A 16,012-nucleotide genomic window follows, 5' to 3' on the forward strand; every position below is an offset into this window, starting at 1 on the left:
TTTATATTTCTGGGTATAAAAATAAATTATAGAATTAATAACTGTTAGAATATATATATACAGTTATAGTTACATCTTTAAAATATTACTTATACCACAGCCAAATGAGTTTTACAAAATAAGATGTATATATTATAGTATAATACAGTATAGTATAGTACAGTATAGTTCATTTGTTGTTCCCTTTATAATTAACGCTTAAATTCTCAAGATGTAAATATCTATCAATTATAAATAATAATAAAATTTGTTATATTACAAGAGAAACAAAATCTTGATCGAATTTTCCAATCATCGTTACTTACGCTTGTGCAATATTTCCATAAAGAATATAAAAAATACAATTTACACTAAGATATTTGATTTCATTGTCCTAATGTATTAAGATAAATACCACATCGCCTTATTTCATGAATCTCTGAACAAGTATAATAGATTATCAATAATCCAAGAAAATATGAAGAAGTTAGAAAGTTAATAGTAAAAATATTTCAAGTTTATATATTTGTGACTTATGGTTAAATGTTTGACTTTTACGCGTTTAATATTGAAGCTAGAAAAATTTGTCAAATGATAAAAAATTTATTGTGAAATCCTAATGATTCATGATCACTTTTATATACATTACAATTGAAAATCTCTCTATCATATTTTGTGGCATAACTTATTATTATTATCAATCAAAGATTAGTCAATAGAAACAACCTTTTTTAAGATTTGTCATTATCTAGTATTGATTTGGTAGTAACTTGAAGGGGTACTGAAAACAGTTCTTCCCATGGCGATTGTATTGAATTAATGACAGCCTCGGCAGCACCTACAGAAATAAATTCTAAGCTCCATGTTTCTTCCGAGCCTGCAATCTCGTTTAAGAAATTTAAAACCAACATCGTATCGCAGCGTTCCTAAAATTATTTTCATTTCATTCTATGTGTAAAGTGTTAAATGTATATATCGAATATTAATTGTAATAATACATTTGATTTGGAAAAAAAGAAAGAAGGTTCACTTACGATTCCCATTAAATTACTCATAGTTTGTTCTTTCAATACAACTGGTACTACTTTAGTATTTGGTAAAAGCCATTGCATATTATCCTCTAATATTACTAAGGTGGATGCTGTTATTAAGAGTCCAGAGTATTTGGTCATTACAGTATTATTATGACATTTCAGTACTGCAGAAGAAAAGAGTGCTAGAATTCTAACAGTATCATCACTATTTTCATCTTTTTTAATATCTGATAATAAATTATGCATTAAAGTACTGCAATGCTCTGGTACAGAAAATTCGACTTCGCAACTAGCAGGTAGCGGAGGGTCTGTTGATAAATATATTTCATTAATAAACGTAATAATATGTTAATATATGTATATATATATAAACGTAATATTTATCCGCGTTACCTGTTATATAAAATAAAAAATTCGATGTCCTTTGAAAATCTTGTAGTATGCATAATAAACTAATGTTGACGTACTCTTCGTTCATTTTTGTTGGCTGTTGTAACTCTACTAAAACACCTTGTTTAAAAGGCAATGCTGCAATAGATCTTAATTTATCTATCGTCCAGCTACATTCTTTGTGCAACCAACGCTGCGGATCCTCCCTGTTTTATAAAATATCAAATATATTTGTGAAGAAATATTTTTAAAAGTATTAATACATCAAAACTTGATAGTAGAATCCCCTACCCTTCTGGTCCATCAATTTTAAGGATATAAACCTTTGATGTAGATAAAACTAAACATCCTGGAAATATTTCCTTTTGACCCTGCATCAATATATCAGCCTAAAAATATCAATATTAACATTAGAGTTAAAATAAATAATGAATAATACAACTATTAATTATAAATAAGATTAAGATACCCTAAGAAGTAGAGCAAGTTCTTCACTTTCGTGTTCAAAGACGTTTAAAATGATATGGAGTTTCACTCTATGATCAACGCTACTAAAATCTGTATAAGAATATTGCACGTTGCTATTTAAAGAGCTTATTTCTTCCTCAGTCTTTATTGGTAAAGATTTATTACTTCCTATTTTGATACTTTGTAAAAGTTCTGAAAATCAAAATGTTTGTAATTTGTAATGAATCATTTAAATTAGAATCAGTAAGGTTAACATCTTTAATTACCTCCAAGCATCGTAGATATATTTGCTACGGGTACAGATTCTTTTTCAGAATTTATTTCGGTATTATTAGATTTTTTAACATTTCTATTTTCATACGCTGTACAGATGCTATCAGTTAAAGAACCTAAAACAGGACAAATATCAATAATAAATATATATTAATAATTTACATAACAAATGAATAATATATGATAAAATGTATATAAAAATATAAACCTGAAGAACTACTTTCAGTTAATCCAACCATAGCCGGACCAATTGTATCCGTAATTGTTAAAAGAGAAGGAGCAACACTTGCGGATCTTTCTTCCGATGATTTCTTCCTATTAGGAGTTAAATTAGCTCTGTAGATAAGAGACAATAGGTATATTATTTTTCTTATTAGTTTCTTTGTTAAGGAATAATATTGCAATTGCGCACATAGATATAGTTACAATTGCAACCATAGATTCGTTATTATTTACTAACTTTGAAGCTTCGTCCAAAACTTCGATACTACTTTGACTTGGATTACTAAGAATTTCTATATCACTTTCGTACTTTTTAATTATGGCACTTATCGAAGGCGTTGATTCTCTTGATTCTTCTAAACTAGTTGCTGAACCTGTTAATACAATAATTGATATTTAATAATGATTAATAATTAATAAATAACGAATAATGAATAATGTATAAATTATTCTTTTGAGTTATAACAAATCTTGTTGCTATTACTTCGTGACTATACAAGTAAAAAATATAAATATATAAAGAAAATATGAATACATCTGCAGTTATATATATATATATATATATATATATATATATATATAATGTGACAAGATATGTTATCTCAATAAAATTAAAGCATTGCTTAAAGATTTAAAGGATTATTAAGGAGGATAAGTTGATATATAAGCTTTCATGTTAATATAGTTATAAAGTGAATGAGTTGCTTATGTTACAAGTATATGATCTATTGTATATAATCTTTGATATTTAAAATAGTTCATTTTATCTTTTTATTAATGCTTATTTATTAGTGGATATGCATATTTATACTTGTAACATTGGAAAGTATTTAATGTGCACTTGAGCTTTCATGATATATATTTGAAAGTATAGAGTGCTATAATATATAAATATATATATTATTGTGGCTGAGCTTACAGCAGACTTGGGCTTGGGGGTGAGAGTCGTAGTGCACCAGAGAAGTGCTGACGGATATAGCTTCACCCTCCGTTCCACCTGCACCTGGATTAGTATGTTATATTCCCAGTTAACAATTAAATGTACTGACAGGCAATCATCGACAATTATGACATTTGCATTCTGCTAATTCATCGACATTATTTTTACCAGAGATTTACTTTTAATTGCTATATTAAATTCATTTCTTCTTGTAGCCAAAAATTTAATATGTTATTTAATTGCATAGAAAAAAGCTTCAAAAAAAAAATCATTGTTTTTAAATATGTTATATATGTGTATCTCATTGTTATCGCTATCATATGTAACACGCACAACGATAGAAACAAGAATTATGAATATTATAATGATTTACAACATCTAAACTTTGTTAAAAAAAAAGAACTGATTTCTTTTCGACTTGAATGCAATTAGAAAAAATCTCATTCTAACAATCACATTGCACAATATATACATATATATATAGTTACCGATACTAGAAGTCGATTCAGAATGTTGCAAATTAATTATTTCAGACATTTCAATAGATTTATTGTTTTTGTGCGTGAGAGTTTCTTCATTTTTAGAATGCATTTCTGAAAATTCATTCATCTCTATAACTAATGTACTTGTACAAGTAGGACACTTCAATTGCTTCATACCTGAAAAAAATATTATCTTTTTCTATGACTCTATCTTAAAAAGAATTTTACGTTAATGTAATAACAAACCAATTGCAGATCTAAGAATTATAGCTGCATGTTCCTCATCATCTGAGAAATGAGTCGAACACTTCATGCATTTATAAACTTTTAATAGTATAGGATGTGCACTCATTTTTTCATTGATCACTGACACGATTTTCTATTAATAAAAGAAAAAATTAACAAAAGTATTAGTTAAAATAATGTCTTTGTGCAATAAGATTTACCTTTGCGTCTTCCAATTCTATAAAATATCTTCTGTTTTGTTTATCTTTACGTTTCGTATCGAATATAATGTCCACCATAGGTTCTTCACCTCTTCCTAATACACACGATAGAACGGATGCTACTGACCAAGAATTTCTAACTATTCCACTTGTAGTATCTCTTTCCTTTATATCGCTGCAATTTAATGAGATAAATGAAATGTATGTATATGCATAAATGTAGTTAATAAAAAAAAGAAAATGAGATATTTACTCGGCCGTTAGTTCTAGAAATAATTCTTCCATTTCATTCGAATTTTTCCTGTTTTGTACTAAATACAAATCACTTTTTTCTGTGAACAAAACAATAAGGGGATTATTAATTGAAATAATTACAAATAACAAATTACATATGTATTATTGATAAATAATACCTAATTCGAGATCAAACAAAGGATTGACTTCAGGAGGATTTTCAAGAGTAGTTGTCAAATCGTCATTATTCGATACTTCCTTATCGGATACTTTGTTATCGTCTGTTTCTTCTACTTTATCAGAATTTCCATTATCATTACAATTTACAACAACAGGATTGCTTAAATTTTCTGAATTAGTATGATTCGAATCCTTATTTTCTATCAAAGATGTTATATCAAGATTGTCTTCGGATAATGTCGAATTTGTATCGACGAGATAATTAATCGTAGGTGATGGTGATTGCAAACCCATAATATCTTGAACAAAGCTCCCAGCTTGACTGCTTAGCCAATTTACTTTGCCAAATTTCTCTCGTAATGCCAATATTTGTTTCTTCGTTTCTATATTTGATAAATGTTTTTAAAAATAAGAATAAATATATTTGATAAATAAGAATGTCATAGTTTAAATACACATTTGATTAAATTCAATATTGTTACCTAAATGCGAAGAAGATAATACTTCTGATTTATTCACGGAATCCTTTTTTTCTTGGTCTTCTTCTGTGATAATAGCTTCCTTTACGTTTGTCTTTTTTCTACTTTTTCCTAAAGCAGTAAAACTTGTCTCCCCTCTGGTGCTTGTATTAGAAGTCTGGGGGGTATTTATTAAGAAATCTTTAGAAACAAAAGAGTCACCAGATGAAAATGTATTATTGGAAGTAGTTGAATTTGACAAAGAAACAAAATTGTCTCTTGATACAACACTAGACTGCATGTTTCTAATTGGAAAAACACGATTGTCTTCTACAAGCATTTTTTCTGATTTTGACAAAGGCCAATGATCTAAAACAAACTATAAGAAAACTTGTAAGGCTACAGGTAATATACCTTTACCCGTACGCTTTAAAGAACTTTACCTTGTTATCGATTAAACATGGATGTAAATATTTAATGGATAACAATCTATGTTTTGGATGATATGATAATGGATTTCCTTCCAAAGATAGCCATAGCAACGCTGACATCCTTTCAATAGGCCACAAAACAGAATGTTCCGTTAAGCAGTTGAATGATAAGTCTATCTCCGTTAAACATTCCAATCCTTCTAAGCCTATAGAAGAAGAAATATTTTATTTTCATATATAACTCAAGCTGAATATTAAATTAATAGTAATAAACAGTAAATTAAACGTACCACTAATATCTTCGATGTAATTATTTTTTAAAACTAATATTTGAAGAGAATGCATTGTCGATTTATTAAAAGCAGGAACCGTTTCTAATTTGTTATATCCAAGATTAAGATATTTTAGATTAGGCAAACAATCAAGTTCTGCTGCATTATTTAGTAAATTGTGACTCAAATCTAATATTTGTAGCCATGGTGTAAGTTCAAAGGATCTGTCTAATCGTTCTAGAGCATTATGAGATAATGATAAGTGCCTCAAAGAACCCCAAACGAATCCTGCTCCAGCATCTTCACCACACGTTGCTAGAAAAAGAAGAACAATAGAGATTCGTTTTAAAAAGGCATAATGTGCTAAACGTTAATAGAAATATTGTTATTTTTGTAATACCTAATAATTGTGCTACAGTAGTAATGCCTTGTCTTCCAGCACACGTAATACTTTCTAATTGGCCTCTTATTCCTTGTATTCCTTTTACTAAATTAATACTAACTTTTTTCAACTCCAAATATTTCAAACTTCTAAATTTGGTAATATCAACATGTATTTTGGCATTAGCCGTCGAGTAATGAGTTAGCTTTAGACCGATTGTTTTCTGTACAAAGTCGTGCAAAAATTTCAAATCTCTAAATAAGTCTATTTTTGAACTATTGCAAACTTGAAATGAAGATTTCAAATCTTCATCATCATCCACAATCAATGAAAATGCTTCATTTAAATTATAAAGTAATGTAGTAGATAATGATAACTTGCTCGATGCACTTAAAACTTTATCACCATTTTGACGAAGAAGTTTGACTAAATCCATTATCTCTGGCATATTGGATATGCGTTGTAGATTACTCGTTGATTCTGACATTTTGCTCATTGTCTCACGAATTTCATTACTTTTCTTAGATTCAAAATAGAATTGTTTATATATATATCACGTATATTCAGAGCCGAGGATTAGAACACATGAGCTTGACACTTGCATTGCCACCTAAATTACAACTATCCTCAACTATTTCCTATAGAAATAAATATTATCTTCATTATTTAATGTGTATCTTATGGTTAAATCTACGTCATGATCAAATGTATAACAAAATGAAAATATATGCGATATTAAATTGTCCAACTGTTATTGTTATATAAGCGTGCAATGAGTTTACAATATACGTATATACGATTGTTAAAAATATTTCTTATTACAAGTACGTAATCAAAAATGGAACATTTGTTGCTTTTCGTAGACACCATGGTTATGGACTGTTTATAAACTCACTCATACGTTCACTCACTCACTCACTCGTTCTTTCTTTCTTTTTCTTTTTCTTTCTCACTCACTCACTCACTCACTATATGCTTGCATGTCTATGCCTCTCTCACTTTGTTTATAAATATTAATGAATTAATATGATCGAATTAATTTTTTATGATCGTATATAAAAGTATTTGGGATATTCTTTCCCTAGGTTACTAGGCGCGTTAAGGCGCGTTCACACCGACGCGAGGAACGGCCGCGGAGAAGGGAATGGGCCTAGGAGACTCCGTGTGGAGGAAAGAAATTCCCGATTATATTTTTGATCCCGTGGGACGATATTTATTTGTCGGCGTGGTGTGCCACGTGGTCACGTACAGAAGATAATGTTTGCACACAGGAGATACTTTTTACACAGTGAGCGCGATGAGAGAAGTGCGACCGGACGGTTCGACTGATGAAGCAGAAGTGAAGTGGTTTTTCCTGCGTGTGCACCGCCACGGCGATCCAGGCATGCGGAAGTGGGGAGAGCAACAGTCCCAGTGGTCACTCTTCTGCTCTGACCAACCAAAGGCGTGGTCAGGCCAATCAGATGCCCCTGCGGAACCGCGTCATGAGGTGCTTGCGTATGTTAGTGCTGGCGGCCGAGAGGTGTCAGCACTTTTCCTGCGCGCGCTGCTATAGCTGCGCGCTGTTGGCCGAGAGATGTCAGCACTGCGCTGGTGCGAGACGCCACAGCCACTCCCCCTCTGGACCGGCTGCCGGAGGCAGGCGGAAGGTAACTCTGCGGAGGATGTTGGGCCGATGCTTCTGTCTGGGTGCTCCGCTGTTAGGCATGATGGTGCCTGGTTTGGCGGAAGGCGGTGGCGAGACAATGAGAGGTCTGGACGCCGGAGGTGGGTCCTGAGTCACTGGCCGAGTTTTAGGCGCTGGTAGTGGTGAGAACGATGAAGTCGGCGACCGCGGAGGCGGTGCCGAAGCCTGTGTCGTGGTGAGAGCCGGTGCACGGTTCAGATCCTCTGGAGTCTGGGCGGATGTCGACAGTTTCGGAGCAGGCGAATGAGCGGGTGCGTCTGACGGGTGGTCGTCCGAGGTGTCCAGGTATGCTGGCTTCAAGGCGTCTGTAGACACGGACTTTTCAGCGCCGTTCACCAGGATGACATACACTTTGTCATTGATGCGGCGGATGACTTTGTGTGGTCCTGTGTACGGAGGTTCGAGCGGTTTTCTGACCGTGTCGACTCGCAGGAAAACGTGCGAGCATGTTCGGAGGTCCTTGAAGAAGAAAGGACGGTGGCGAGAGTGGTCCGTTGCCGGAGTAGCACTTAGAGTCTGCATGAGTCCCCGTAGTCGGCCGACGAAGGAGGTCGGGTCGACGGGTGAACTGCTGGGCGTGAAGAAACCGCCGGGAACGCGAAGCGTTGTGCCGTAGACCATCTCTGCCGGCGAGGCTTGCAAGTCCTCCTTGTACGCGTTCCGTAGGCCGAGTAGCACAAGAGGAAGTGCGTCGGGCCAAGGAACTCGAGCGCACATTAGTGCTGCCTTGAGTGTTCGGTGGAACCTCTCTACCATGCCGTTAGCCTGAGGGTGATGAGGTGTAGTGCGGATTCTGGTGGCCCCCGAGGCCTGAGCGAGTGCGGCGAAGAGTGCCGACTCGAACTGGGTGCCCTGGTCCGAGGTGATGGTGAGCGGGCATCCCTTGTCCGCAATCCAAGCCGATGTGAAGGCCCTGGCGATGGTTTCTGCCCGGATGTCCTTGAGAGGAACAGCCACTGGCCATCTGGTGAATCGGTCGATGATGGTAAGGCAGTACCGGTATTCTCCTACCTGGGGCAGCGTGATGAGGTCGACGTGCACGTGCTCGAATCGACTTTCCGTGGTTTGGAAGCGGGAAAGTTCTGCGCGGTTGTGTCGCGCGACCTTGGAGCGTTGGCACGGTAGGCAAGCGCGTGCCCATGCGGTGACGTCCTTACGTAGACCGGGCCAGATGAACTGCCTCGATACATCTCGTACCGTTGCGCGGACACCCGGGTGAGCCAGACTATGAATGGCTTCGAAGGCGGTTGTGCGGAGCGAGCGGGGTAGGTATGGCCGTACTCGCCCGTCGTGTATGTCGCAGGTCACCTCGAATCCTTCGATGTTGAGTCGCTGAAGGTTGAGTGAGGTGCGTGCTGCGAGCGCTGGGAGCTCGTCGTCCTTGTTCTGTGCTGCGGCGATAGCCTCTGGGCTAAGTGCCGAAGGCAAGCTGATGGTGGCGCAGGTTGAGGTTGGCGGCGTCGGCGATGACGTAGTAGCGCTTGTGGGCCCCTCCGGAGCTGGAGCGTCCTCCGTTGTCCGGGAGAGAGCATCGGCGACGACGTTGTCTGCGCCGTCCACGTGCTGGAACGTGATGTCGAACTGGAGCAAGAAGTCCAGCTGACGTTGTTGACGTGGTGAGGCCTTGTCCGAGGGTTGGTTAGCCGCGAAGGTGAGCGGACGATGGTCCGTTAATACTGTAAACGGACGACCCTCGAGGATACGTCGGAAGTGGTGAACTGCTAGGAAGACGGCTAGGAGCTCCCTGTCATAGGTGCTGTAGCGAGCCTGCGTCGGTGACAATGTTTGCGAGAAGAAACCGACAGGCTGCCATTCACCGTTAACCAATTGTAGGAGCGCGGCACCAACGGCCGTGCTGGATGCGTCGGTAGCCAGCCGAAGAGGAGCAGTAGGCGACAGGAAAGCGGTTTCCACTGCTCCGGCAAGGCTGCGTCGTGCGTCCTCGAAGGCTCGATCTGCTGCGTCGTTCCAAACCAGCGGACGCCGGCTGCGCTTGGGAAGACCCCGAAGAAGCTGGTTGAGCGGCGCCTGGATGTGAGCTGCATGCGGTAGACTCCTCCTAAAGAAGTTGATGACGCCCAGGAAGCGTCGCAGGCCTTTTGGTGTGGTAGGCTTCTGGTAGTTCCGGATGGCATCGATCTTGCGCTCCGGAGGACGGATGCCGTTGGCGGAGACTCGGTAGCCCAGGATGGTGACGCTGGGCAGTCCGAGCTGGACCTTGTCCACCTTGTAGGATAGTCCGGCCTCCCGTAGACGGTCGAAGAGCATCCGTAGGTGACGTAGGTGTTCTTCGTGCGAGGCGGACCGGATGAAAAGGTCGTCGATGTAGCTTCGGACGAACGGTAGGTCCCGGAGTAAGGAGTCCATAAACCGCTGGAACGTCTGTGATGCGTTCCGAAGACCTAGCGGCATCCTCTGGAACTCGTATAGACCGAACGGCGTCGTGACCGCTGTTTTCTCGATATCTTCCTTGGCCATCGGAATCTGGAAGTATGCCTCCTGGAGGTCCAGTACCGAGAAAACCGAGCAGCCACCGCTATCCTCGAGTAGGTCCTCGATGACAGGAAGGGGATAGCGATCCGGAAGCGTGACGGCATTGAGACGACGGAAGTCTCCCGTAGCTCGGAACCCGCCTGTGGGTTTTTCCACCAGGTGCAGAGGGCTGGCCCATGGACTCGACGAAGGCCTGATGACTCCCTGACGCAGGAGGCGGTCGAACGTGGCTTTCGCCGCTGCTAAGCGCTCGCCGGAGAGGCGGCGCGGTCGCTCGAAGACAGGCGGTCCGGAGGTTGTGATGCGATGCACCACCGAGGAGCCCTGAAGCGCTGCTCCCCTCTCGGAGGGCTGGGCGAGGTCTGCGTACTCGGCGAGCAGCTTGTCGTAGGCGGTGCGATAGTGGAGATCCAGGGGTCCCGCGATGGCGTCGACCCCGTGAACGGAAGCCTTCCGGTAGTGCATCGTCGCTTCCTTAGAAGAGGCCGGGTCGATCAGTCGTTGCCTTCGAATATCCACCAGGAGGCCTGTGTGGTTGAGGAAGTCCGCTCCTAGGATGGGCACGGGCACGTCGGCGACGGTGAATACCCAGGGGAACTCGCGTTGCAGACCCAGGGTGAGCGTAAGTAGGCGTCGTCCGTAAGTGGGGATCGGTGACCCGTTGGCCGCGATGAGCTGGAGACTGTCCTGGGACAACGGTCCGGAAACTAGGCGGCGCGGCAGGAGTGATACCACGGAGCCGCAGTCGATGAGCATCGCTTGTCTGAGCGAGCTCTCATGAACGTGGAGGCGGAAGTCCGAGAAGGATCGAGCGGCGCCACCGTGTACCGCCAAGTTGTGCGGCGGCGCTACTCGTTTAACGCCCTGTCCTGTTCGTAGCTACACGGTGGGATGCAGTGCAGTGCCCTCTCCTGGAATTTCCGGTGGTAGCGACACCAGGGCGATCTCGTGGACGTGGCGCCCCCCCGGCTGCGCGTGGCCGGGAGCGTGAGCGAGAGCGTGATCGACCGCCGAGGGTGACGGTCAACCGGTGGAATTGGTCGGCCATCCGGTTGAGTATATCGGTCTGCCGGTTAAGTTGATCGGTCATCCGGTTGAGTTGCTCGGCCATCCGATTGTTAGAGAGGGTCAGGTTGGCGAGTGTCGCGTGCATCGCCGTGTGTTCCCCGTCCACGTGGTCCCGCCGAAGTGGGGGCCCGGATAGGGCGGTGCCTGGCGGAGAGAGAGAGCGCCTCTTTTGGGTAGCACAGACACCCGGCGCGAACTCGCAGACGCCGTCGGCCCTGGCGGCGAGCTCGTCCAGGTCCATATTCTGCAGGAGCCGCAGTAACTGGGAGATTTGCGGAGGCAGGAGGTCGAACCATCGGACCTTGATGGCGTCGTCACTGACGTTGTCGCCAGCGAGGTGGCGCATGTGGCGAAGGAGCTGAGACGGCGAGCGGTCGCCCATAGTAAGGCCGGAGAACAGCTTCTGCAGCCGTCTCTCCACCGTGTCGCCCAAACGAGCGATGATGTGCTTCTTCAGCTGCTCGTATTTACCGGTAGCTGGTGGCGTCCTTAGCACATCCTGGAGCTCCTCGACCGTATCCTGGTCCAATTCTGCTAAGGCGACGTAGTAGCGTTCGTCGTCCGAGTGCATCCGGTAGTTCATGAAGATGGCCTCCAGCTGCACGAACCAGAGGTCCGGATGTCGACGCGTGAAGGGTGGATAGCGAGCAGGTCGGCGTCCGGCGTCGCTGGGCTGGCCGGCCTCGGCGTAGGTGCAGGCGGTGGTCAAGACGTCGGAGGTCGGCGTGGTGGCCGGTGCCGTATTCTGACGCTCGGCGTCGCGCTGGGAAGCCTCGGCGCGTGTGGTGGGCATCTTTCTCTCTTTCTTCTCTCTCTTTTTTTTTCTTTGAGGCGAAGAGGTGCCGGTGATGAAGGCAAAGTCAGTACTTACACGAAGATAGGCAGCGCCTGAGAACACGTGGCGTTGGAGAGCACGTGGTGATGAAGAACACGTGGTGTCGCCGAGCACGTGGTGCTGAGAAGCCAGTGGTCTGGAAAGCACGTGGGGCTGCTGAAGATGGTCCTCGGGATCACGTCGGGGTCACCAATTTGGGATATTCTTTCCCTAGGTTACTAGGCGCGTTAAGGCGCGTTCACACCGACGCGAGGAACGGCCGCGGAGAAGGGAATGGGCCTAGGAGACTCCGTGTGGAGGAAAGAAATTCCCGATTATATTTTTGATCCCGTGGGACGATATTTATTTGTCGGCGTGGTGTGCCACGTGGTCACGTACAGAAGATAATGTTTGCACACAGGAGATACTTTTTACACAGTGAGCGCGATGAGAGAAGTGCGACCGGACGGTTCGACTGATGAAGCAGAAGTGAAGTGGTTTTTCCTGCGTGTGCACCGCCACGGCGATCCAGGCATGCGGAAGTGGGGAGAGCAACAGTCCCAGTGGTCACTCTTCTGCTCTGACCAACCAAAGGCGTGGTCAGGCCAATCAGATGCCCCTGCGGAACCGCGTCATGAGGTGCTTGCGTATGTTAGTGCTGGCGGCCGAGAGGTGTCAGCACTTTTCCTGCGCGCGCTGCTATAGCTGCGCGCTGTTGGCCGAGAGATGTCAGCACTGCGCTGGTGCGAGACGCCACAAGTATATACACATATTTGAATAATTTCTTACAGTAACAGCAACCATTAAGATTGTGGAAGATTGACGTGAAGAATACAAAATAGAATTCATCTAAGTAATACTACTGCTATACTAGTTGAGAGATTAGACATAACATAAAATATAAATAATATAAAGAAAAGAGGGCGCGCTATAAGAATTTGTCAAGAAGCTACACAATTTTGTAAACTCTTTTATAATTAACTTGTATTTTAAATTTATATAATAGTTTACATAAAAAAATTCGATTAAACAAGTAAAATGATATACAGACGAATTTATTACAAAGGAAAAAATCAGTATAGTCAACCTAATCGGTTTTTCATGTTGATTTAAATTTCCCGCTGATCGAAGCATTTGATTACGTAGTAGAAAATAAGAATAATATTAAGTTACTTGACCAATAGGAAGGCTTCATATATTTTCGAAAAATAATTCTAAAGTATAAGTTTAATCGTATTTTTGATGTATTTTAATATTAATATGTAATTGATGACGTTCTTTCGTCATTATTTTCACTTTGTTATATTATCATGAAAAAGAAAAAGTAACAAGAAATATCATATTTCATTTTGAATGAGTTTTACAAGCAAGTATTCCATCTGGTAACATTATATTTTTAGTCGGACATTTTCTTCATAAACCGCCTCGCAACTGGCGTGTTTGATCTTTGCTGGTTAAAAGGATAAAGGTTATTCTTACGAAGAAATGGCAGAAACAATAGATATACTTATCGAAGAAAATTATGAAGCAGTAATATCACGCTTAACTAAAATACTTAAGACAAATTCTGATGAAGCAATCGCTCGCGATGATATTTTCAAAATTGGATTATCAGGTGATTAGTATATTTCAATTTACAAACCGTTTTAAGTATCTCTGTTCCATCTCTCTCTCTCTCTCTCTCTCTCTCTCTTCTTGATTTTTAAAACATTTATTTTAATTAGGTTGTATAGCAAAGGTTTTTAAATTTAATGTTATCTATATGTTATTATGAATATGTTTATATAATATAGAAAAAAGAATACAATATTAGCTTATCTAGATAATTACAGTGTGATTCTTTAATAGTATATAAAACTATTCTCTAAATATATTATTTTGAATGATATTAATAAATATTTACAATTATTAGGAGGATCTCTTGTAAATATATTGGTAGAGACTTTACCTAATGTTACAACCGATTGGAGCAAATGGCGTTTTTTCTTCTGCGATGAAAGAGTTGTTCCTTTTGAAAATGGAGAATCGACTTATGGATCATATAAAACGAGTCTTATCGGGGTAATTCCTATAACTGATGATCAATTTATCAAAATCGATCCTGAACTTTCAGGTATATATTATTAATGTTTTTCATTTGTCCTTTGTATATGTGTTTATGTTCATATTTGTAATTCATCTGACAAGTTTATTTATTTTATCTAATTGACTTTTTTTAGCCGAAGAAGCTGCAAGGGATTATATAAAAAAAATGTCTGTCTATTTTCCACCCGACAGTTTACCAAAATTTGATGTATTATTATTAGGATTGGGACCGGATGGACACACGTGTTCTCTGTTTCCTAATCACAAACTCTTGGATGAAACAAGTTTATGGGTTTGTCCTATTAATGATTCTCCTAAGCCACCATTATCTAGGATTACATTCACATTTCCTGTTATTAACAATGCTAGAGTATGTGTTTTTACTGTATTAGGAGATAGCAAAGCTAAGATAGTCAAGGTAAATATTATATTTTTATATAATACATAAAAGAGTGTGTACGCTTGTATAAAAATCTTGTAAAATTTGATCATTTTATACTTTTCGCATGGCTCTTCATTTAATTTTAGAAAATCCTGAAAGATAATGAAAATTTACCGGCTGCTCGAGTCGAGCCAACCAATGGTTCCTTATATTGGATTTTAGATGAAGAAGCGGCTAAACTTATGGACTAACTTTCAAATGAAAAAAAAAATGGATAAGATATTAATTTAAGTGTTGTAACATTCCATGTTGTATTTTTCCTTCAATGCTCGCCATGCTCTACGTTTTTTGAGCTTTTTATTTTGTATACGCATACAATTTGCATAAAGAAAGATCTAATTAGATAGAAACTTTATATTATTAAATTGTTAATTATTCTAAATGGCTAATATTAATTTTTATTTATTTTACATATAAAATGTCTAATTTGTTTTGTTATTATTATTTCTGTTAAATTTTTGTTGCATCATTGATATGTTTTGTATTTAATTATTTCAACGACAGAAAACAAACGTAGGTAAAAATAATATGCCGATAATACATATTCTTAGATCAATCTTATGTCCAATTAAATTTCTGTCTTTGAAAAGATTAAATGCGTATTATGTAAGTAAACAAGAAAAAAAAGAAAAAGAAGAAAAGCAGGAAAACTATTATCATCTTGAGGGAACATTCAATTTATGAAACATTTGTCCTTTGTCAAATGCTATACTTGATATATCTTTCAAATTTAGGTGTACAATGCATATTTCTGCATTGTTGTAATAAAAAGATTGTTATATTTTACATCTATGGTATATTTACGCGCTGAGTTGCCTTATGCACCGAGGCTTAGGATAAAATAAATATGCCGGAATGTGAATTAAAAATGAAAAATCTAGTCTGCACCGTCTACCTATTTTATTATCCATTTTATATATATATATACATATTAAGATTAGCGGCCTTTGAAAACGAAGGATTTTATGCAAGTTTTGAAAATTTTTCGAAAAAATTTATTTCTCACGGAAATATATATGTATATAAATATATACTCTTTACAATGATGCACAAGTTATCATAATGAATAAAAATATCGATATAAATAAAATTAATATAAAAAATCATCAGGCTATTGGTACTCAATTAAAAATGATTAATATTATATACATTAACGAGTCTTCCTAATTTCTATTAAGAAGTTTTATCATTATATTTTAAACTGGAATTTTAACAAAGATTCAATTTCTCAA

The 16,012-nt window shown here is 39.5% G+C and overlaps 2 protein-coding genes across 5 annotated transcripts; one reads left to right on the forward strand and one right to left on the reverse strand.

Annotated features, from left to right (window-relative positions):
- Window positions 1–105: 105 nt before the first annotated feature.
- On the reverse strand, window positions 106–13,200 carry LOC107067881 (uncharacterized). Of its 4 annotated transcripts, none has more exons than XM_015323790.2 (19): window positions 13,043–13,200; window positions 6,210–6,829; window positions 5,828–6,124; window positions 5,550–5,743; window positions 5,131–5,485; window positions 4,648–5,031; window positions 4,488–4,566; window positions 4,235–4,409; window positions 4,035–4,167; window positions 3,795–3,965; window positions 3,286–3,369; window positions 2,605–2,740; window positions 2,353–2,480; window positions 2,138–2,260; window positions 1,873–2,063; window positions 1,695–1,792; window positions 1,407–1,609; window positions 1,014–1,321; window positions 106–905 (listed from the first exon to the last, which is right to left on the reverse strand). In XM_015323790.2, the coding sequence occupies exons 2-19, from the start codon at window positions 6,685–6,687 to the stop codon at window positions 711–713; spliced, it is 3,732 nt and encodes a 1,243-aa protein (XP_015179276.1). In that variant the 5' UTR covers window positions 6,688–6,829; window positions 13,043–13,200; the 3' UTR covers window positions 106–710. The 4 variants fall into 4 exon arrangements, with proteins under 4 accessions (XP_015179276.1, XP_015179278.1, XP_015179277.1 ...); XM_015323792.2 differs by lacking the exon at window positions 13,043–13,200 and adding an exon at window positions 7,020–7,241; XM_015323791.2 differs by lacking the exon at window positions 13,043–13,200 and adding an exon at window positions 7,014–7,241.
- Window positions 13,201–13,651: 451 nt separating this feature from the next.
- On the forward strand, window positions 13,652–15,660 carry Pgls (6-phosphogluconolactonase). Its single transcript, XM_015323676.2, has 4 exons — window positions 13,652–13,868; window positions 14,166–14,366; window positions 14,473–14,756; window positions 14,867–15,660. The coding sequence occupies exons 1-4, from the start codon at window positions 13,739–13,741 to the stop codon at window positions 14,969–14,971; spliced, it is 720 nt and encodes a 239-aa protein (XP_015179162.1). The 5' UTR covers window positions 13,652–13,738; the 3' UTR covers window positions 14,972–15,660.
- Window positions 15,661–16,012: the final 352 nt, after the last annotated feature.

Source organism: Polistes dominula, unplaced genomic scaffold (genome assembly GCF_049000335.1).
Source record: "Polistes dominula isolate Pdom_NZ unplaced genomic scaffold, Pdom_raw_medaka contig_73, whole genome shotgun sequence".
NCBI classification, from domain to species: domain Eukaryota; kingdom Metazoa; phylum Arthropoda; class Insecta; order Hymenoptera; family Vespidae; genus Polistes; species Polistes dominula.